Source organism: Pteronotus mesoamericanus, unplaced genomic scaffold (genome assembly GCF_021234165.1).
Source record: "Pteronotus mesoamericanus isolate MK-2021 breed Mesoamerican mustached bat unplaced genomic scaffold, CSHL_Meso_final contig_40, whole genome shotgun sequence".
In the NCBI taxonomy this organism is placed as follows: Eukaryota; Metazoa; Chordata; class Mammalia; order Chiroptera; family Mormoopidae; genus Pteronotus; species Pteronotus mesoamericanus.
In genome coordinates, this window is record NW_026555150.1 from 9,864,208 (window position 1) to 9,888,407 (window position 24,200).

The window sequence follows — 24,200 nt, forward strand, 5'->3', positions numbered from 1 at the left end:
CTATGGAAGACTTTGGACTTGATGTGATTGGTGACAGGGAGTCAACTGTATGTTCTTCAATAAGGGGGGGTGCGGTCGGGTGTGGGGGGCATGGACTGATTGATGCATTAGGAGGTGATCTAGTAGTAGTGATTGACTAAGGATGAATGCTCTGGTTGATCTCTATTTTTGGTGCGTCCATAGTACTTTGTGTGTCTTTCAATGGACACCTCTCACCGTAACATACTTCTGCATGCACTCATTTGCCTTCCTCACTGACACCAGGAGTTTCTTAAGTGGCCATGTTTTCTCCATCTTCCTTTTCTGACATCCACCTGGCTCACAGTAGGCACTCAATGAATACTGATTAGATAAATAGATTATTTCATTTTAATTAACTGAATTACAATGGCATTCCATACAAGGATCACAACTGTCAAAGAATTAAACTATACATAATGCTTAAACAAGATAAATCACAATTTGATCTTTTTTGAAATGATTTGTGAAACACTTCAGTATTTTACCACCATCTTTGTAAGCAACAATTATTACTATATAATGAATCCTATGTCACAGGATACTAGATGAGTTTTCTACTTACGGATTTGGATATGTCATGTGTCAGGTTATATTTCACCAAACATGTATACATATAGTATAAATTGTTCTAGCACAATTCATTTGAAAAGTGGACATTGGTCCATTCTAGTGTTCAAAAGGGATTTCATTGTAGCTGTAACTCCCTTTAAACAAACTCAATATTAAAAAAATCCAGACTGGTCATAATTTTCTCTACAAAATAATTCACAATTGGACTCCTTAAAGTACTAAAACTTTCCTCTTAATTGAAGTAAGATTGGATTTTAAAAAGTTTAAGTAATTTGAAATGCAAAAAAAATGAGTTGACTTATGAAACTCTTTTATTTCCAGGAAATCATCTATAAAGTGAGGTATGCCCATAAGCCTACCTTAGATAAAAAAAGGGGTTAGGAAAGAGGAGATTTTTAGTTTGGGGGACAGGGGTACAGGAGTCAAGAGATCATGATCCCTCAAGGAGTCAGTCTCCAGGTTTAGCCACAAAATACCAGATCTCTGAACCCTTGTCTCTGCAGTAACTGTCCTTTCTGCCTACCCGTCCCCCATCTGGGACCTGTTCAGTTCTGGGATGGGGGGTTGGGGGTTGGTGGTGGCACATACGGGTGCTATTCCAGGTAAAGCAGAGTCTATTCCATATGCTTATGTATTCACTTATTCAACAATGATTTACTAAGCACCTATGGTGAGCCAGACTCTATGCTAAGCTCTGGAGATATAACCAAGATCAAGATATTAAAGTCATGATTCCGTCTTCCAGGAAGCCGCAGACCAGCAGGGAGACATAAGCAAGGAACAGGCTTGGAAGGGTCAGTAAAGTCTTCATAGAGACCAGGACCTACCCCAGAGGAGGGGAAAGGGGTCAATCACTGGGCAGAGGCCACAGCTGGTGCACACAGAGAGGTCCACAGGGGCAAGAAAGAAGTTTGGGGAATTGAAAGGCGTTTAGACCATGGAGCAGGGAATACTAGGTTGAGAAAAATCACACATGTGGTGGTAGCTCCAATTTGCTTGCTCTCTGATATGCATAGCTTTTCTCCCTTCAACCACCCGCTCCCTTTCAAAGAGAGCAGAATTTAATTTAGAAGAATCGGATTTTATTTAATGATGTAAACATTAAGAATTTGCCTACATTGTTGAAATATTCACAATTGAAATATTCACAAAGGACATGACCATTCACACTCATACACACGGAGGAAGTCTGCTGAATAAAAAAATGCTCCTTTAATCATCCAAGCTGCTGTCAGGGACAGCAAAGTGCCTGCCTGTCCACTGGCGGATTTCAGTCTTCATGAATGTTGAATAATTTAGCTACTTCATTGAGATCTTCATGTTGCTCACCATCCTTAATGATCTGACGGAGAGAGGAATAGTTGGGTCACTAACATTTCACGTGCATTCTGGCCAGGCTGGACAATGGGGCAGTCTGGGACACAATGGGAGGGAGTTGTGGGAACAGCTTTCTACTAACCCCAAATGAGCGCGTGCTAACTCCCAGGCCACCCAGCCAGATCCCGAGTGAAAGAGAAACATTCCTGAGCCAAGGCTATATCTTTGTTCCACTCAGGTACAATTTGACTTGGGTGCCTGGTCAAATAATACCTGACTAGGCTACCTGATGAAAAAAAAAAATCGCGAGAGCATTTTTTTGGCATGCTCCTCCCATCTTCCTCTAAGAGCTCTGACAAGCACTTACCTTCCTTGCTATTGGCATTCGGTTGAAGATGTTCCACAGCACAATTCCCACCACCACTTTGTCCCTGAGGTAGAAGATGACACCTTTGCCGTAGTCCTCCCCTTCCACAGGGGCCTTGGGGACTGCAGAGTTGCTGGGAGGAACGGTGATTTCTGAGGCCTCCAACTCTGTCTCACTCTCTGATCGGATACCAGTCCCTGTGGCCAACCCCCAAAACAAATGGTCAAAACAAAGTCAGTTATTACGAGCTTGGAAAATTCTAGAAGGAAAGTGTTTTTTGATACCTGCTTTAAGCTGCTTCTAGATGATTTGTTTTTCTATGTCCTCTCAGTGAAAACTGGCCTTCTTCAGCCACTCTTCATTGACAAAAGCAACAAAAGCTCTTCCTTGCCAGCTCATGGGCACTGCATCAGTCTGACTCAAAACTTCCCTCTCTTAGTATCTCATTATATTTTATTTATTTATTTTAGAGAATAGGAGAAAGAGAGGGAGAGAAACATCAATGTGTGGTTGCCTCTTGTGCGCCCCGCACTGGGGACCTGGTCTGAAACCCAGGCACGTGACCTACACTAGGAATTGAACTGGTGACCCCTGGTTCACATGCTGGCGCTCAATCCACTGAGCCACACCAGCCAGGGCAGTATCTCATTTTAAATTTATGCTATGGATATTTCCTGGTATCTGGGTTTCTTCAAATTGCAAAAGACTTGCTCCTGTCCTCTGAGAAACATTCTAGGGTTACATGGTCCAGGACAGTAGCCACTAGCTACAAATAACTATTCTAGGTAAAATTAATTAAATTTTAAAATACTTTAATTAAAATTAGGTAAAACATAAAATTCAGTTCCTCATTTACACTAGCTACAATTCAAGTGTTAAATAGCCGCATGTGGCTAGCGGCTAATGTACTGGACAGAGCAGAGATAGAACAATGCTATGACAGCGGAAAGTCCTGTTGTGCAGTGCTACCATAGAGACACTCTGGCCAAAGCAGAAGAAGACATTTCCATATGGAAAACCACAGTGGAGCTGTTTCCTCCTGGTGAGGGCGGGGACAGGGACAGCATGGGGAGGGGGCATCTTGTCTTCTGAGAACAGCCAAGTTCCAAGTAACGCTGCCCAGGGGGCAGAGCAGTGACCTGGAGTTTTTAACTCCCTAGGTCCCTCTCCTGGATCCACTTTCCAGGAGAGGTCAGAATTAAGGAGTGGGTATATGTAATCAACTTAGATTACACAGAAAAAGGACCTAAATATCCATTTAATGTCTTGTTTTCTCTTTCTTAAAGAGCAACTTGTCCCTGAAATACCTCTGGCAAGAGGGCATGGGGGTTAAATAACTTCGGCCAAGGTCATGGAAGGGAGAGAGACTAGGCCTAGGAGTTAATGAAAGATGTGTGTGGGAGAGAAATTCATTCTGAGAGAGGTGCCTCCCATCTAAAGAAAATCTGGCATTAAGATCTGATAAATGGAATTAGAGGTAGCTCAAGATTTACTCAGCTCACTTCTTCACTGCCCAGGGCCCGTGGAGGATAGTACATCCTCAACTAAGGCTCTCAGGCTTAGTTCTTAGGATTAGCAGGAAGAAGAAGAAGAAACCCCCAAACAAGCCCTGGCTGGTGTGGCTCAGTGGATCAAGCACCAGCCTGGAAACTGATGGGTCGCCAGTTTGATTCCCAGCTAGGGCACATGCCTGAGTTGCTGGCCAGGTTCCCAGCTAGGGGCAAGAGAGGGGCAACCAATCTATGTTTCTCTCACGCATCTGTTTCTCTCCCTCCTTTTCTCTCTTCCTTCCCCTCTCTCAAAAAATAAATATGTTTTAAAAACCCAAAACAAAATGAAACAAAAAACATCTAACAAGTTCAGGTTTCCTTTACCATGTAGGTCTTTCTATTCCTTAGACAAACTGAACAACAGAGTAGTTGAGCTAGACACTGTTCAGAGTCCAGGATGGAAACCCACAATATCTGTGCCTCTGCTTTGACGGGGATACCTGATTTTGCCAGTTCTCAGACCACTAAAGAGTGAGAGACTTTGGGTTTGGCTTATTTCATTTTTTAAAAGATTATTTATTTATTTTTAGAGAGAGGGGAAAGGAGGGAGAAAGAGAGGGAGAGAAACATGATGTGTGAGAGAAACAGCAACTGGTTGCCTCTCTCACATCCCCAGTTGGGGACCTGTCCTGAAATCCCGACACGTACCCTGACTGGAATGGAAACGGCAATGTTTTGGTTGGCAGGCCAGTGCTCAATCCATGGAGCCGCACCAGCCAGGACGGGTTTGGTTTATTTTGAAGCACACATGAAGAGAGGCTTTCACTGACAGTCCTCCCTGGCTGATAGAGAAACCCCTTGATCAGGAGAATGTGGACCGCTGATTCGCAACACTCTTCCATGGGAAGTGGTTGGCCTTCCTTACCTGACTGCTCTGTGGCAGATTTTGGGTTGTCTTGTGCAGATGCTTTTGCAAAAACCCCAACTGTGGGCAAACTACTGTCCACGAGACCAATAGCTTCATAGCCAACATCGGGGCCCAAATCACTCCTAAGGAAGAAGAGAGAAGAGGGTGTTTTGTCATGGGACTGTAAAGAATGAAACAGTAGAACATTTTTTCTAAGACACCACACTTTTATGCCAACCAAAGAACTTTATGTGTGACAAGAGAAATGCCAAACTGTTCTGTCTCCTCCTAGGGCACTTAGGAATAATTGTGAGAAAGCATGATTCTCCTAAGCAACTTTTATTTTCCTTAAGAAGTCATTATACATATCACATATCCATACAACATTCTACACTTTCTTCAACTTAGTAATGCTTTTATGCCATACCACATTTGGTGAGTGATGGGTTCCCCACATTTACTATTCACTACCTTCCTTTAACTTGTCCTAAAACTGCCTTTTAGAAACTATAGAGTGATCCATATTTGTGGAATTCAGAATATGAGATAGTTTATGTTTTCCTTAACTGACAGTATTTCCTGTTAGCCTTCATTTTTCAATGTCAGAATGCTTTCTATAAAGAGATACCTTCACCCACTTGGTCATTTTATTTGAACTATTCTTGGAAAGTTTTCCTATCATCATCATCTGTTCTTAATATGCTAGGAACGTAACGGAATATTTACAGCACAGACACACCATGGTTTTGTAATCATCTAGGGTACGCAAGCTGTTTTGCTTCTGGTGTTCTACATTTTGTTACCTTCTTGGCCAAAGAAGCTCATTGGACTGGTGTCTTCAAGGAAGAGTCTACAATGACTTCTTGCTTTCTGTTCCTGAGACCTAGCTGATAATTGTATAGCTATGGACTACTTTTTTCCTAACTGCATTAGTTTATATGTATTGATGCGGAAATCCATCTGCTATGTTTTTGCTGCCCACTCATAAAACTGTGTGCTGATCATCCTAAAATGTATTCTCAACAGCTGAGAATTTCCTTTAGAGGTTTCTGAAACCTTCTGGTTTTTTTATGTACCCCATCTTTCAAATCAACAAGATGAGAGTGTGGCAAACAGGGCCAGCCACAGTACTCAGGTATGGCCACTGCTAACTTTTTGCTGTCCAGAGAACTGCCTATATGTGCCTGACATAGAAGGCTTGACCTTAAGGGTTACAAATGAGTGGGCTGCCTTTTTTCTGTCAGCATGTAAGGCTCATTAGGGTTAGCTGCACTGAACAAATTAAAATACACTGCTATCTATACCTAAAACTATACTTTTGTACCAATTACTACAGTTTGAACTGTGAGCTACTTTAACAGAAGTGCTGATGCCCCCTCTTTTCATTCAACTAGCCTAAGTTATGCCAAATGGGACCATTTTACCAGAAGGCTGCTTTGGGGTAGAATGCGTGAAAGTGAGTTAGAATCCCACCCCCTTATAAAATGAACTGACCCACAAGGAAACCAAATCATAACTCTGGTTCCATTAATTCTGTGTTAGAAAACCAGCTCAGTCCTCAAGGCACAAAACTATTACCAGAACATTGACTGATGCCAATATGGCTTAGCAGCTCCAGTCATATTTTCTCCAGCCAATCTTCCACTCACAACAGCGTGATCATGGTGCTCTACCCGCCTCCTACCCAACTTTATATCGTAGAAGCATGCAGCATCTCCTGCCTTTGGAGACAAATACATTACATGAGTGTGTGATAAAAAAAAAAGCAAGTTAAAGACAGAACATTAACTTTTTGGGCTCAAAAATGTTTGTGATGTCAACTAATTGTTTTCCATCTACAGGCCAAAATCATATATACACTATCAAAAATAGTTGAGATTCTGTTTTTAAAAAGCTGTTCTATGCTTCCACAAAGCTAACCTAAATCTTCTATGCTCTAGCTCATACTTATTTCTTCTCATTTTGCCCTTAACAGAGCCAGGATATTTAATTAACCATGATTTGCAGAATAGTCTCTCCTATGTGTGGAAATCAGTTTTTCGATGCGAGTGTCTTTTGCCTAGAACTCTTTCCCAAGATAAGATTTTTTGGTTATTCAGTATTCATTCATTCATTCAACAAATATATTTGGAGTACTTATTCTGTACAAAGCATTATAATGTCTGGGTTGCTTGCCCCAAGGAGTGCATAACAGCTGAGGAAGGCACAACATTGCTCCTCACTGCAGTGCAATGCAAACAAGAAATGTGCCATCGAGAGGTACAAATTAAGTGAGCTCAGTGTTTCAGAGAGAGAGAACCCACAGCTTGAAGTAAACAAGGCCAGTTTCATGAAGGAGGTGGTATGTGAGCTCTCCAACCCTTTGCTCACCTTTGTGGCTATTCAGATTCCCCTAAAGACTTCTCTGAAAATGCAACACATGAGCAACAGTGAAATAAACTATGAAACCCACTTAACAGAATATTATACAGTCATTAAACTATTTACAGAATCTGAAGCAATGTGGAAAATACATTATAATGTCAAGTGAAAAAGAAAAGAATATAAATATTCATACATAGTATGCTAGCCATGACTGTCTACAACAAAAGAAAAAAATCTGTGCACAATAAAATGAAGGGAAGGAAATACATCAAAAAAACTAGTGCTTGCTACAGGTGGTTTCTCCCTTTCTCCTTCTGTCTGTCTTCCATATTGAGCATGTTTTTCTTTTTTAATAGGTTTAAAAAAAATCCAGTACATTTTATCTTAAAAAAAAAAAAGCTTTAAGGGAAAACACCCTTCAAAGTTCCTATGGCCTTAGCTGTAGATTCCACAATTAAATCCAATACACTTGTAATGCTCTAACAATGGGGAAATTACCTCATGGTTCCTACACACTATAGTCTTGCTTATGTCACATCAGATTGTTTAAAGCAGGTTAAAATAGTTTTCAAGGACAATGAAAACAGAGTAACTTTCTTTTCTAGAGAATGTCATAAAACTGCCTCATCCTCCAATCCCTGCACTCATGTTCAGGCAGAGGGAACAGCAGATATGTTTGAAAGCTGCGCACACACCCATCAGGCTAATGCTGATTGCTGCTGCCAACAGTAGCACTGGAAGAGCTCTAGTTCTGTAAGCATGCACACAGTTCATTTCCTTCTCCACTAGTTTGCAGCGTGAGACTACACCTGATCTTGTAAATCAAGCAGTTCATAAGTATGCATTCTCTACGCATGACTTCCAAACACTCTGACCCTATTGCACTAAGCTACTAATGAGCTTTAGCCCCCCTTCAGATAGACTTGCTCTTAGGCTGGGGACAAGGAACTGTGCCTGGTCTTGCTCTAGCATACTTACCACCCAGATGTTAGAGCGTGCTTGGAGCTCTGCATTTACCCGGAAGCCACCAAAATCTGAATCTATCTCTAGTCCACCAGTCTTGGCCAACTCAACATTGGGCTCCAGGCCCACAGCTGCCACTATGTGGTCAGTTTCTACCTGAGGAAAAAAAATAATTCAGTCAATTACTACAGTTCCTCTGTATGCCTATGGACATAGCAACTGCACATGGTGTCATTAAGAATCAGGGCTTTATTTCAAAATCATTGGTTAACTGACCTCTGGTAAATAGATTTTAAGTTCTATTTCATAAAAGTCTCCTGCTCCTTACACACATACCCGTATCACCTGAAGAGAAACCTGTCAACTTAGGTCTCAAAAATCTGTGACAAGATAGGAAAGGGAGATAGGAAAGTGGGTCACAGGTGTCTACTCTGGCTCTCATCATTCTTATTTTAATGCAGGGACAGTTCATTCAGAAAATCATGACAGGTTAATGGTGGCTGCCAAGAAAACTAATCTACTGGTATCAAATGAAGGAGTAGGAATGAGGAAGGGGGAGGGAAGGGCTGGAAGGTCTTCTGGTGGCCCTTCTCCCCCTCCTTACCTTCCGGCCGTCTTTCAGCTTGATGAGTAACTTGCCACCGCTGACTCCGACTGATTGCACAATAGCATTGGGCAGCACCTTTACCCCCTCTGTGAAGGCGAACAAGACCTGAGTCTGAGCCTGTGAGCCTACCTCCTTCCTGTTAAGTAGGGAAGCTGACAAGAGGCACCCCACCTTAAAACCAGTAATCGCCTGTACGCAGGCAATCTTGGAGAACCGCAAGAACCTATACCTGCAGTTCATTTTCAGCACTTCTGGGAATTTGGTGCATAAGATTCAGAATACCTACATGAACTTGCCTGGCTGAGGAATGGTGGAAACATTTCATCTTCCAGGTGATATCGCTTATGTCAAAGGGGTTCCCAAAGAAGTAAACATTGCATTAGGCCTAACTCAAAGAAAAGAGCGGCAGCATATGGAAAGAGTCTCTCTACCTCGTCTGACTTTTTCCATGGTCCAGTTACTGAGGTATTCAGGGAGAATCTTTCCCATATTTCCTTTCTCAGGGAAGAGTTGAATCACTTCGGTGCCTAAGGCTCGAGCTGGGAAAAAGAAAAAGAGTAGGGATAGCTAGAGGTAAAAGCCAGTCCTAAAACAGGAAGAGAAGTAAAGGAGCAGCAGGCAGGCAGCCATTTACTACGGAAAAGACAATGTTCTGGCCCAGGCTAGAGCTTCCATTTGTGGAGCACTGGGGCACGAGGGCATTCACAAAGGCAATACAACAAGTGCCAGAACTGTTGTCCCCGGCTTGGACTACATGCTATGAACTGAGTGCACTTGCACTCGGGCTTCACCTCAGGCTTACACTAGTGCCTTGGGACCTCTGAATAGTAAGCACCCTCCTGAGAAAATGCCCCGATTTCACACAGCCTAGGAAAAATGAGTGCCATGAAACATTCAGACTGAAACTCGCAGATATGTCAAGTGGGGAACCATCATGTGTCTGAAGGAAGTCTTTGATTTTTACAGGGAGCAGCAGCTCAAAGATATATACATTTCTGTAGTGTACACTGCCATTACATCTTAATAACTCACTTTCCTTAATATTTTATTTCTAAGGACTCTTGGCCTGGAAGCTAGAGAAAAGGAAAGAAAGCATTGCTGCTCAGTTGCTCAGATAGCAGCTTTGTGGTCACTAAAAGATCCCTCATCAGAACTAAGCTCAGAGCTGGCTTCTTACAATATAAGTCTTAGTCGAACTTTCTCTATTGATCCTAATAAATGCGTTGCTGGAATTTGTGAAAGCCCCCAAAAGCATGTGACATTAGATCAGATAGGCCACTCCCCAATACTTACCTTTTCTGCCAAGAGCACAGGCCAGTTCACTACCAAGGAAGCCTCCACCAATAATCGTAATTGACTTGACTTCCCGGGAAATCTTCTCTAAGGTTCTAAAGTCTCCAATCTGCAGGATCACATCAGTTTAGTCCACTGATTTCCCAAAGGGGCACAGGATACTAATATCAGGAAATATTTTCTGCTAAATCTTTGACAATAGTAATTTGCGCATACAATCTCCTTGTATAAAGTGGCTCAATTATAGCTCATATATTATTTTTAAGCATTAAAGTAGTGTTTTTATTTTAATACTTTTTATATCAAAGAATTACATAGCTTATGGGGGGCATTGGCTTTTCATATAAGTAAAGCTGGGAACATTACTTCCATAAAATAGGTTTTGGAGCTGAAATGCCAGAGTTTGAAATCCAGCTTAGCTATTTATTGCCCAGGTCACATCACCAAACCACTTACCCTTCTATGCTTCAGTTATATCTACTATAAAATAAATAACTGCAAAGCTGATTTTTTGTAATAAGAGATAAAATAGATGATAAATAAAGCACGTCCTAACACAAAACTGCGTCCATATTAAGTGCTAGATAGAAGATAATTTTAATTGAATGATCAGAAAAGGGAACCCCAGAGAGGATAGGTGACTTGCTCAAGGTCACACAGCTTGTTAGTGTTCTTTAACTATAGAAGTCACATTTCAGGATAGCCCATGTTATTAATGGAAACTTCTTTTTCCAGTGTCACACTTCTTCTAGCAAAAGTGGTTCTCAACTGGGGGCAGTTTTGCCGCTTCACCCCAGGGGACATTTGGTATTTTTGGCTGTCACAGCTCGGGGTGGGAAGGTACTGCTTGCAGCTAGTGGGTAGAGTTCAGGAACACTGCTAAATATCCTACAATGCACAGGACAATCCCTCACAGCAATTATCCAGCCCAAAATGTCATCAGTGCAGAGGTTGACAGAGCTTGTTCTGCCAAGAACTTAAAGGCTAGTACAAATCTTTTCAAATACCTGTAACAGTGGCTAGAAAATTTCAGCAGTTTTCATAAGCAAAGCACTGTGATAAGAAGCAGCCTCCCCTTCCTTCCTTACTTAGGTACTCTTAACTTTTCTCCCCGAAGTCCCCGCTATAGAACTTGCAATGAAAAATGCCAAGAGGCTATAAGGAGTTCCAATAACTGAAATGTATCAGGAAAAAATAACTATGGAAGGGCAATCAGAAGGAACTATAGCAAGTAATACAAACACCAAATTTATTTTTCTCCTAGGAGCTTAAAACCCTTGAGCAAGGTATTTGAGGTGCAGAGAGAGGAAGTGACTTGCTCAAGGCCAAATAACCAGCCTGTAGGAGAGCCATAAAAAGAACTCGAATCTCCCAGTTCCCCGGTGGGTACTTGGGGACCACAAGATTATGCTACCTCTTCAAAACCGACACAACAAAAGCACTAAAGCAGACAGTTACCTTTCTGAAAAGTGTTGTTCTACTCTTCACCTCTGCTCCAGCTCTATCAATGGCAGACAGAGTTCTTGGAGTGCCTCCTGAAAATAAGAGGCAGAAAAGCCTTTAGCCCAACAGGCAAGAGCTAGCCCAAACTATCCCCCCACAAAGTAGCACTATGGTGTGTGTGCTCCTGCTGCTGCCACAACCGACAGCTTTGTTTTGCTGCAACTCACAGCAGGTTTTTTTATTAATTTCCTTTGAGAAGCACATTTAAGAGTGGCTCTTCAAAGGGCCTGCCTTACTGACAGGTGGTCACAAGGCCTCACTTTCTGCTTCCCCATTCCCTTTCACTAGTTTCTCACTGGATAGCATAGCTACTTTGTTTAAACAACTGCTTCAGTCTCTTTTCTTGATTTCTGATTAGAACTGGCAATGAACCCACAAGGCTACATCACTTTGAGGGCACAGGGCAGAGTACAGGGGCTAAGCAGGGAGAGTAAAAAAAGGCAATCTTCCTTAATACCCATCCATGCCTTTTGGGGAAGGAACAGCAAGGATAATCCAGAAGGGATGCTGATGGGACACCTAGAGGTAGCTGGGCTTTGTACAGAGATAAAGACACCCACTTTAGAGAGCCTGCATTTTGGTGTTCTTAAGATTAAGTAATACCTTCTATACTGAAACTTGTTTGAGCTATATGTCAGGGAAGAAAGTCATCTCCAGAAATACTCACCTGTGGCAATCAAGCACTTTTCATAGGTTATTTGAGAGCCATCATTAAGTTTCACCATGTTGCCTCTCACATCCAGCTGTACTACCTGGTAGTCGCGCACACACGCGCACGCACGCACACACACACACACACACACACACACAAAAGAATTAAAGATAAATTAACTTTCAAACATTTTTACTGAGATATAATTCACTTAATGTAAAATTCTCCTTTTTAAAGTGTACCACTCAGTGGTTTTCAGTATATTCACAATCTTGTACAACCATTACTACTATAATTCCAGATCATTTCCATCGCCCCCAAAAGGAACCCTGTACCTATCAGCCATCAGCCCAATGAGAAGAATTAGGTCTTGACCTAAGTTGGTCAATCCTTAAGAAACCATTTCTGGGTAATCACTGGCACCACAGTTTCTGGTACCCAGTTTCCTCAGTGGTCCTTATTCCCTAAGCAGCCAACATTAGAGCAAGTCCCTACAGTCCCAAAGTTCCTGCTCCATTTGTGGAGATGTAGAAGAACAGGGATGGACTTTTTCTCTTCGGTGTTTTGGAACCCTGGCTTCCTTGTTAACGACTCTCCTATGCTGTCACCATTTTTACAGGATGCTTTGTCCAACTTCTAGCCCTCAGCAAAACTTAGATGCCTCCCAAGTCTGCTTATCTTCCCCAACCCTGACTCCTCCCTGTCACAAAGCCAGGAAGGGGTGTTGGCTACTGCTGCTTCCAGATCCTTGTATCCTCATAGCCTTCTGTGAGACAACTACCTATATCCCTACAAATCACTCTTATCCATTCACCTCCTAGCCACTCCTCCTCATTCACTGGAGACCTCTGAACCCGGCTCCTACTTTTCCTCTGAGCCACCTCAAGAATCTTGTTATTGCTTTCCCTCTACTTCTATCTCAGATACCCGACTCTTTGTTCACAAATTGCCATCCTTCCAGCTTTCTCTCAGTCCCACTGTCACCTATACTTGCTTTCAATTTTCTCTGTTTACCCAGCAGGCTATTCCATCTCAACTGGGCTAATGGCAGATCATCCAAACTGCTCTCTTGCCAACACCCCTAATTCCTTTGTATCCTATTCCTTCCTATGGTGAAAAGCTTGAGCTTGGAGTCACAGAGACTGGGGTCCCAATTTCTGCTCCACTCCTTGCTAGCTTTGAGACCATTCATTCAAGACATATTTATTAAGCACCTACTATGTGTGTGTCAGGCACTGCCCTAAGTGCTAGGGATCAATGGGGAGAAAGACAAGATACCCTCCCTGCCTTCAGAGTCTAGTAGCAAAGAAAATTTAACAAGCACTACAAGCAAGTATGAGAAATCAGCTGAGAAATGCTATGATAAGGGCAACAGAGATAGTTCTAGGAACATATGACAGGGACACCCAATCAAGTTTTCTGGAGGCAATGACATACACTGAGATCAGACAGACAAGTAGCTTCTTTAGCCTCCTTTGACTTGTCATGGGTAAGCTCCCTCTTCAATCCAACCCCTCTACTCAACCTTCACACACCTCACTCTTACATAACCACTACCTGGTATCCTAGTTCATTGAAAAAACAAGTGAGGCCATTAGATGTGATCTTCCTCAGCTTCCCATAAGGTTCCCACTTCCCAATCCCCAAATAAAAACCATACTTTCTTTCTTCTAGCTTCTGGGATGAGTTGTCTTTTCTGTTCTGTTTCTGTGCCTGACCCCGTTCCTTCCTTTCTCTCTCAGAACCTTCACCTATTAGTCACCTATTCATTCCCCTAAATCTGTCCCATCCTGAAAGTCTCACCTTTGATTGTGGGTCCTCCTCAAGCTTTTGTCCAACTGCCATCAACCTGTTCTCATTCAAATCTTTTGAAAGAGTAGTTTGTCAACTCTTTTCTAACCTCACAATGATATCTGAGCCACTAAATCAAAAAGGTCATTTTATAATTTTTTTAAATTTTTTTAATTGATTTATTTTTAGACAGAGGGGAAGGGAGGGAGAAAGAGAGGGAGAGAAACCGCAATATGTGGTTGCCTCTCGCGCGTCCCCTACTGAAGACCTGGCCCGCAACCCAGGCATGTGCCCTGACTGGGAATTGAACCGGCAGCCCTTTGGTTTGCTGGCTGGTGCTTAATCCACTGAGCCACACCAGCCAGGGCTCATTTTACAATTCTTTTCTTACCAGATTCCTTTGCTGAAGTAACACTGTGGATCACATCCTCCTCCTTGAAACTCTCTCCAACTTTGGCCCCTGTCCTGGCTCTCCTTGTACTGCCCTTTAACTTCTTTCCTAGTCTCCTTAGCAGACTCTTCTTCTTAAGCCTGCTTCCGAAAAGTTAGGTTACCAGGGTTCCACCCTTACCCTACTCCTCGTCTGACTACAGAATTCCATGGGAGACCTCACCCACTTGCATGGTTTAAACTCCTACACATATGTGGCTAATTCTTGAATCTCTGTCTGAGCCCAGAACCCTCCTCTGTGTATCACAGTCATATATCCAACTGCCCACAGAACACCTCCACAGACAGTCCACCTCATACTCAACAGTCCAAAACTAAATTTTATTTCTTTTAAACTAGATCTTCCTCTTATAATGTCTCTCTCAGCTGGGGATACCTCAACACCTACCACACAAGCTGGAAACCAGAAAGTCATCTTTGCCTCCTCCCTCTCCCTCATGTTCCACCTTCAATCTATCACCATCCCTGTCAAGCCTGCCTCCTAAGCATGTCTCCAGTGTTCCCCCCTCCTCGCCACCTTGCTATCAGGTAGCTACACACTAATGTTGGTAAGAACTTGAGCTCTACAATCAGAATATGGCAGTGAGATCGGGGCTCAAATTCTGTCTCTACCACTTATTAGATGTGTGGTCTTGGGCAAGTTACTTACCTCTGTTTTAATCTCAATGTCTTTCTCTATAAAATGGAAATAATAATAGTACCTACCTCGTGAGATTATTGAGGAGGAAATGAGATAACACACATAAAGTGCTTTCAGACTGTGCTTACTTCATCATCACCACTACTGCCCTAATTTGGGCTCCCATCACCTCTCACCTGGATTAGTGCAATAGTCTTCAAAATAGCCCACCTCTAAATGGCCTCGTCCCCCTGAGATCCATCCTGATCACAGCCAGTGGAGTGATTACTTAAAATTCAATCCAACTATATTATATCCTTGTCTAAAACTCAACAGCTCCCCAGTGCCTATGGGATAAAGTTCAACCTCTTTCACATGACAGAGCTCTCTGGGATCAGGCCCCCCCATGACTTCTCAGTTTCATCTCTTGCCACTCCTTAACTTGTACTTTTTGCTCTCTCAGTACCTAGCTGCTTGTTTCCCTGCACCAAACATGCTCTTTCATACCACGGTGCCTTTCCTTATGCAGGTCCCTTTTATTTGAAAGCTCTTCCCTTCACTCTGATCTCATGAATTCCTCTTCATTCCATAATATTTCCCATTCTATAAGACTTCCTCCTCCAGGAAGCCTTCCCTGAAACCATCACTATACTGGCTATGTTTCCCAGTAAGCACCACAATGTACTGTGCATATCTTTTGTATCCCACATCTGTTTGTTATGATTATCTGTGTATATTGCTATCTAATACTGTTAGCCCCTAGAGGGCGAGGGCAAGGGCCTGTGTGTTATTTACACAGGGGATACTTAATACATAATGTCTCATTACCAGCTTATCCACAAACACATATCCACCTTCTCTGCCTAATGTCCCTTTATAGAAGGGGGCCTGTCCCTACCACAAATCAATGTTTCCACTTGTGTCCTGGATCCCATCTCTGGCCTTTGCACCCGATAACCATTCCCCCTCTACTGGAACACTGCCATTAGTTTACAAATATACTCTGGTACCGCCCATTAACAAAAGTGAAACATAATAATACAAAACCCTACCTGAACCCCATAAATGCCCTCTAATACCTGCTCCCATTATTCAGACGCTTACCTTTGTAAAATCTGACCATATTTCCATGCTGATGTATGCCTGGATTATTTTACTATCTGGAATACACATTTGTCAATCTCTCATCATCAATAATCCCAAGGAAATCTTAGTTTGCAGAAACAGGAAGAAGGAGGAAGGGCAGAGAAGCAAATCAGGAGAGGGAACAGCTTCAGGGTCATGGCCCTCGCTGATCTGACCTCCCTGGAAAAGGCTAGTTAGCACACTACTCTAGGTTCTGAGGCACTTTCCCCAAGAAGAAACACTAAGCATTGCAGACCGGCAATATTGATCCTAAAATGACTCAATCCTTCTTTGATAAGTTATAATGGCAGGACAGGTGTAAACGGTACTGGGAACACAAGTCACCATGCTCACTGCCCACATGGGCACATACGTGGAGTCTGACAAAGGAAGCGGCCTATTAATTAGCTCACCTTCTTCCCAGTGAGGACAGCCACACCACCATTCTCAATGTGAGGCAGGTCCTGAGCAGAGACATAGAAAGAAGGTGGCTGGAAATATATGCTGTACAGAGAAGACGGAGAAAATGTTATACGCACATGGAACTGCTATCAACTTCCCCCATAAATTTAGTAAAATTGTTTCCATCATGAAACACTTTTAAACATTTTCCAAAGTCAGTCTCCAAGGCCACTAAATCTTGGTCATGATTTACACATACAGAGGTATTTTAGATCAGTGGTTCTCTACTGGGGGCAATTTTGTCCCTCCCCTGGGGCATTTGGTAATGTCTGGAAATATATTGGCTGTAACAGCTTGGGGGGAGGGATGTTACTAGTATCTAGTGGGTCAAAGCCAGGGATGCTGCAAGAAGACCCAATAGTGCACAGACCACCCCCACAACAAAGAATTATCCAGCCCCAAATGCCAATGCTGCTGAGGCTGAGAAACACTGCTCTGCATTTAGGTTCATTTCAAAATGAACTAGGTTTAACTCCTGAGATGATTTTGCCTCAAACAATAGACAGTAACTATGAAATATTAATTAAGGAATGGTGAGATAATTGGAAGTACGCATCCTGCTTGAGAAAGGAACGTGACATTGACGGTGAGGGAGGCGGGTAGATTCATGAAATTTGTTTAGTATCAAAGGGATTGCTAATGAGAAAAAAACTGGGACCCAAAGTACACGGTCCTTGAATCAAGAAATCCAAGCCATCCTTTAAAAGAAAAAGGCTTGGACCTGCATTTCTAAGTCTCTTGTGTAAACATTTTAATCAATATTCTTCTTTGAAATGTGCCTTATCTACCCCTGCAATTCTGAATGTCTGCTGGGGTATCAAAAAAATTGCTATAGAACAGTGTCTTTTCTTTTGCCTTTATGGGACATGCCTAGGCAAGTGAAAGGAAGTGACAACACAGGCTGAGCTGATCATCCCTGGAGAAGTCTAACATAAAAGTCTTAGAAACAGGAGCATAAGTACTTCAGAGGCCAACATTATACCTTTAATTGTTGGTATATCTATTAATAGAATACAGGACTCTAGCCACTGTAACCTGTTGCCCCTAAGCTGCACCAACTGTGTACCAGAGCGGACTCCAGTGTGCAGCCATGCCCTCTGTCGTATGCATTGCATATGGTTCATGCAAAATCTTGACCTACTCCGTTTTTAGCTGAAGTTGGTAGTCAGGCCCATTTTACATAAGTGAACACACCTTCTCTCTTTTCCATTCCACTGTTTGAATCGTAGTGTCTTTGTGACATTTGGATCATCTGAAAACCACAGTTCTTTTGAAAGAGGAGGTCGCATGTATGGCAGTTCGGGATCTTCAGATACAATCAGTACCTTCAGACACAAAATAATGATACTTATCAGAATCAACTCATTTAACAGGCAGATGTCAAAGTGTTCACATTGGCTAAGTGCTTGCAGACTATACCCTCTGTGACAAGCAAGACAATATGTGCCTTACCCTGGCCCCAGGATCCCGAGCCCGGATGGATCTAGCTGCAGCAAAAGCAGCAGTACCTCCACCGATGAGCAGGAATGGAACATGGCTTGGTACCCTGACTTGAGGAACTGGTTCTCCTTCTGGAGCTGTAAGCAACAGACCAGACAGGGTGAATTTTCTTAAAGTTTCAGGTGACTCCTTGCCACTTCAAAAAAAAATCACCTTGCACTTGTCTCAATCCTTAACATAAAGCTAGCAAAACACTATATATGTTGTTTTTAACAAACTTCTCAGCATCCCGATGGGACAGGAAAAAAAAGTACTCCCTTCATTTCATAAGCGAAAAATAACTGAAAAAAGGAGTGAATGATTTGGCCAATGCCATTCACTCATTTTATCTGTCAGAACTAGAACCTACCCTAAATGTTTAGCTATTTCTAAAATCTATTAGAAAGTATATATTAGAAGGTTTCTGTCCTTTGCATTAATTTCCTAATGACTAACAGGAAAATATCAATGTGAGGTTGCCTCTAGTGCGCCCCATACTGGGGACCTGGTCAGGACACAACCCAGGTATGTGTCCTGACAGGAAATCGAACCAGTGACCCTTTGGTTCATGGGCCGGAGCTCAATCCATTGAGACACACTAACCAGGGCTGTTTATTGATTTTTTAAAAGGGCACAACAGAGTGTGTGTTTGTGTGTTTTTTATTATGGAAATTTCTTTCTTTTTTGATTTAATCTTTAGTGTATGTTTATTGATTTTTAGAGAGAGGAGAGGAGGGGAGGAGAGAGGAGGAGAGAGAAAAACATCAATCAACTGCCTCCCACAATGCCATGAACCAGGAATTCCCAGAACCTTCCAGGACCAGTTTCACCTTATGTTAGCAATAAAGGGGGAAAACCCAGAAGGTCAATTGGGGATTACTATAGAATATTCAAGAATAAGGATGTGTTATTTATCAAAGCAACGTAAATCGTCCACCCAGGGTTGCGGGGCTTATTAAAAGATGAAAACATTCCTCTCTGAAGAGAATCAAGATGGCGGAAGAGTGAGTGGAAATCATACTGACCTCCTCCTAGGACGAACCTGGAATTACATCTAAATTGTGGAGAAATCACCTGGAACGAACAACTGAACAATAGCGAGAGGAGCCTTTTAACCGCGGACAGACAGAAGAATTACTTTTAGCGCAACCTAACTGGTCAGGAGTGTGGTACAGACTTGAGGAGCCAGGCGGGGCGCGCACAGGCGGCAGCACCAGAAGGATACTGAAAGAGCCAGCTGGATCCCCCTGAGAAGAGTGGGGTCTAAACCGTAAGTGGGGATCCCAAGGCTGCAGCAACAGAGCCCAAAAAGTACACAGAAAACAGCCAGCTGCGAAAAGCGGCAGGGTTGCTCTCTGCCAGAGACAGGCGGCTGGAGACGCATAGAGCCACTTAAGGGGCCACCGCAAAAATTTTTATTTGCAGCCACTTACCCTGGGCTTCGGCAAAGGTGGGGGCAGAGTGGGCAAGAGACGCCTGAGGAGAGACTGGGGACGGAGGCCTAGGGGAGAGAACTGAGTAGCTGGGGGGATCCGGTGCTGACTCCTCCCCCATGCAGCGGCAATCGGGATCCCAGAGCTGACTCCTCCCCCATGTGTCAGCAACTGTGTTGCGCAGGCAGACCACGCCTCTGAGTGGCAAGAGCGGGAGAGGACCCAATAGCCCTGCCTCCAGGAGGCTCTGCCTAGGCCCGGTAGTGTGAAAACCTGACAGCTGAGTGCAGAGTGGCAGCCACAGATAGTAGATCCCTGGCTAAAGGGGGCACAGAGTGGTCTAGAGATGATTGAGGAGAGACTGGGGACGGAGGTTTTGGGGAGAGAACGGAGTAGCCGGCGGGATCGCGGTGCGGGCTCCTCCCTCATGTGGCCGCAGCCGTCTGCCTCAGGGAGACCACTCCCCTGAGTGGCAACAGCATGGGAGGACCAAATAACCCTGCCCCCAGGAGGCTCTGCCTAGGCCTGGTAGTACTAAAACTTGACCGCTGAGTACAGAGTGGCAGCCACAGATAGTAGATCCCTGGCTAAAGGGGGCGAAGAGTAGTCTAGAAACGCTTGAGGAGAGACTGGAGATGGAGGCTTTTGGGAGGAATGGAGAGAGTAGCCCGCAGGATCCCAGTGCTGACTCCTCCCCCACAGGGCAGCAGACATCTGGCTCAGGAAGACCACTCCCCTGAGTGGCAGCAGCTGTGAGAGGACCCAATAAGCCCGCCCCAAAGAGGGACTCTGCCCCGCCCTGTGGTGTCCCTAAGCTGGCCTGCTGAGTGAAGAGGGGCAAGATTAACAGCTGAAGGAGACAGCTACAGGCAGTAGATTCTTGGAACTCTCGAACAGATTGCCTAAGGTTGGACAGGGTCAACATCTGACATCGTGAGGCAGATCAAGAAAGAAAGAAAAAAAAACAGCAATCTTGTACCATAGAAGTTCACGCTGCTAAGTCAGGAAATCAAGACAGATCAATTTAAGAAGCAAAAGCAAAAAAGAAGAGTCTCACAAATAATGGGAAGACAAAGAAATGCCCCCTAGCTGAAGGGAAAGGAGGAATCCCCAGAAAGAGAACTAAATGAAATAGAGGCAAGTAAACCATCAGATATTGAGTTCAAAATAACAGTTCTAAGGAAGCTCAGTGAGCTCAGTGAGCTCAGAGAGAATTACCAGAAACTACAGGGAAACTACAAGGAACTTACTGCAAACTGTATCAGCATGAAAAAGGACATAGAAACTATCAATAAGAAACAAGAGGAAATGAAGAATACATTTTCTGAGTTGAAGAACACAGTAGAAGGAATCAAAATCAGATTAGATGAAGCAGAGGATAGAATCAGCGAGCTGGAGGATAAGGTAGAAAAAAGCTCCCAGAAAGAGCAAGAAAATAAAAAAAGACTCAAAAAGCATGAAGAGGCGTTGAGGGGAAATGCAGGACAACCTGAAACATAATAATATCCATGTAATAAGGATACCAGAAGGAGAAGAAGAGGAGCAAGGGATAGAGAACCTGTTTAAAAAAGTAATGATGGAAAACATCCCTCATTGGAGGAGAGAAAAAGTCACACAAGTCCACAGAGGGTCCCGTTCAAGAGGAACCCAATGAGGCCCACTCCAAGACACATCATCATTAAAATGGCAAATATCAAAGACAAGCAGAGAATCCTAAAGGCAGCAAGGGAGAAAGAGGTAGTAACATAAAAGGGAGCCCCAATAAGGCTAGCAGCTCACTTCTCAACAGAAACACTGCAAGCCAGAAGGAACTGGCAAGAAATATTCCAAGTAATGAAAAGCAAAGGCCTGCAACCAACACTGCTCTACTGAGCAAGGCTCTCAATTAAAATGGAAGGTAAAATAAGGAGTTTTCCAAGCAAAAGAAGGCTAAAAGAATACACCTCCACCAAACTAGGATTGCAAGATATGCTAAAGAGGCTGCTTTAAGATGAAGAAAAAGAGTCTATGAATACCCAATTCCTTTCACAGTCACCAATACTTGATATTACCAATATTTTGAATACTTATTAATCTGATTGTGACAATGATGTGTTGTTACTTTATTATTTGTTGAAACTAAACCTGTTTTTGTATATTTCTTGCCTATTTCCATTATTTTTTTAAAAAGCTTTAAGTGACTTTTTGGTATTATTTATTCATTTTTTGACTAAATGTTTGTAGAATTTTTTTCCCTAAAGAAAAACAACTATTAACACTTTTATAGATGTGTTGCAAATACTTCCCTATTCTATTACTTGTGCTTTAACTTTTTTTTACATATTATTGTATAGTCTTAAATGTTTAATATATTGTCGATATTTTACTTTATAACTTCTGGGTTTGAATATTTTACTTCAGGATAAGAATAATAGTATCTTGTATATTCTCCTAAAATTCCTTAGATTTTACATATTGATTTTTAACTCACCTGAATATTTTTTGTATAATGTGTGAAATAGGGCTCTGTATTTGTTTTATTTCAAGTCATAGTGGTCCATGCACCTTATTTGTTGAATAAGCCTTATTTTCCCCACTGATTTGAAATATCAATTTAATCATATATTACATTGTTAGACAGATATATATGTTTGTTTCTAGAATGCTCATTTTATTTCATTGATCTACTTGATTATTTCTGTGCAGGTGTCATGTTGTTTTAATTGTTGAGACATTATAATGGATTTAAATTTTTTAATATTTTATAATGGATCTTGACATTTTAAAAATAAATAAATAATAAATAAAATCTGCATTAAAAAAAAAGAAAGAAGGAACTCCATCCTTTTGTGACAACATGGATGGATCTGGAGAATATTACGCTAAGTGAAATAAGCTAGTCGGTGAAAGACAAATACCATATGATCTCACCTATAAGTGGAATCTATTCAACAAATAAAGTAATGAACAAAATAAACCACAGGCACGGAAACATGGAGCAGACTGAGAGTGACGAGTGGGGATGGGGAAGGGGACAATGGTGGAAAGAAGGGGAAGGGACTAGACAAAGAACATGTATGAATGACCCATGGACATGGATAACAGAGTGGGAACTGACTGTGGGGGGGTGGGGGGTGGAGGGGGACAAAGGGGGAAAAATTGAGACAGCTGTAATAGAATAAGCATGATTTAAAAATAAAATTAATTAAAAAAATAAAACATTCCTCTGAAAAATCAAGCCAGTTGTGTGTGATGGAAGTGCCAGCTAGGGTCATATGCTTTAGAAAAACAATTACATCTTTAACAACCCAAAACTCCAAAGACTCAAAAGGGTAACAAAACAGACCAAAAGAATTTTGTCACTGAGAAAAAGCGCTTCATCCCTTTTCCAATAATTTTCCTCTCCATGCGTGCCTTTTTAATGTAAAGCCTGCCTTTTAAGAGTCTAATATGAATAAAAACAACCAATCATGGTCATCACTAATTTTATTCTCAAACATAAATTCCAGTCAAATACTTTTAACAAATTTCTGCCAGGCCTGGGGTAATACCATGGTTTCTGGAAGCTTACAATCTTTCAACATCATCGCGTCCACGAGATATCCACAAAGCACAGTACCCAAACTGATTATAACGTCCCTTCATATATTGATCTTCCAATCATACTTACCAGATGATATGGCCCTTTTCTGTTTCTCTTCTGGCGTCAGCCCTAATCCTGAAATTCTTTCATTATATCTTTTTTGGTCATCTTTTATATGCTTGTAGGCCTGTAATCCAAACATGGAGAAAATTGATTTCATAACAGAGCTAGCTCATATCATCAGTAATATCATCATCTTCAAATTAAATGAGAAGCTTTTGTCTACATGAGGTAAGTTCTTCTGTATGAAAATCACTACGGCAAAATTATTTTCTTAAAAATAAAAAACATTGAGTGTGTACACACTTGGTGTAGAAAGAATACAGGTTAAGCAGATGAAACTATTCTAGTTTCAAATTTCCTTAGGTCCTATGTGAAGAATTTTCCTCATATTGTATTTAATTCTGGAGGTACAGATAAAGAAATCAGAAAAACATTTTATATTAGAAGAATAAAGTGCTAGGAAGTACTGAACTTTAAAAAAGGGATTTTGGACTTTGCTGGATACTAGCTGTGAAACCAATCTACATGGTCTAGGGTTGGAAGCTGGGACATAAGTTTCCCTGCTAAGTGTTCTGAGTTTTGTCCCTGAAACATGACAACCTGTATCCTAGTCTGACAGATAAAGTAACCTTTCCCTCAACGGTCTATCCATTCATGACACTCAGATATTCATTAAGGGTGAAACGTCTTGCTTAAGGGTGTTTCAAAAAATACTATTTTCTCTATCTTTTCAAATTGAAGAAGGGTACCTTATCATTATGACTAGGTTTTTTTTTTTACACTCAGCATCAGAATATTTGGGAAAAAATTAAAAAAGCAATAGGCAAGAATGATTTGTTTAAATTATAACACTTTTTGTTCTTTTGTACCCCCCAGGGTCAAGAAGACAGAATTTAAGTGACCCTACATGAATTGGAACCCCAGACTACTAATTGGAAAAAGTAGCAAAATCAGAAGAAGTGTAATAAAACATGTTTTAAGAATATTTCTATGAGCCCCTTGCAGAGCAACCCCTTAGGCAATGTACTGCGATAAAGGATAGCCCCTGAGACCTCACCTTAACATTTGTCAGCCTGGATCTTCTAACACATGACATGAATGGATTAGAAAATTACATACTGTATGTTAAAAGACCACAGCTATTCCTTGAATTTGCCACTAA

General features: G+C 42.1%; 1 protein-coding gene across 2 annotated transcripts in view; it reads right to left on the reverse strand.

The window, feature by feature from the left end:
* Nucleotides 1–1,651: 1,651 nt before the first annotated feature.
* AIFM1 (apoptosis inducing factor mitochondria associated 1) overlaps nucleotides 1,652–24,200 on the reverse strand; it is a 33,931-nt gene continuing 11,382 nt past the window's right edge. For both annotated transcript variants that reach the window (XM_054577013.1, XM_054577012.1), the window contains exons 3-16: nucleotides 23,063–23,162; nucleotides 17,954–18,078; nucleotides 17,696–17,826; nucleotides 16,453–16,543; nucleotides 12,070–12,154; nucleotides 11,358–11,434; nucleotides 9,900–10,008; nucleotides 9,038–9,145; nucleotides 8,604–8,692; nucleotides 8,015–8,155; nucleotides 6,251–6,393; nucleotides 4,691–4,815; nucleotides 2,276–2,472; nucleotides 1,652–1,933 (exon numbers count right to left, since the gene is read on the reverse strand). In XM_054577013.1, the coding sequence (XP_054432988.1) occupies nucleotides 1,862–1,933; nucleotides 2,276–2,472; nucleotides 4,691–4,815; nucleotides 6,251–6,393; nucleotides 8,015–8,155; nucleotides 8,604–8,692; nucleotides 9,038–9,145; nucleotides 9,900–10,008; nucleotides 11,358–11,434; nucleotides 12,070–12,154; nucleotides 16,453–16,543; nucleotides 17,696–17,826; nucleotides 17,954–18,078; nucleotides 23,063–23,162 (1,593 nt within the window). In that variant the 3' untranslated portion in view covers nucleotides 1,652–1,861. The remainder of the gene's footprint in view (nucleotides 1,934–2,275; nucleotides 2,473–4,690; nucleotides 4,816–6,250; nucleotides 6,394–8,014; nucleotides 8,156–8,603; nucleotides 8,693–9,037; nucleotides 9,146–9,899; nucleotides 10,009–11,357; nucleotides 11,435–12,069; nucleotides 12,155–16,452; nucleotides 16,544–17,695; nucleotides 17,827–17,953; nucleotides 18,079–23,062; nucleotides 23,163–24,200) is intronic.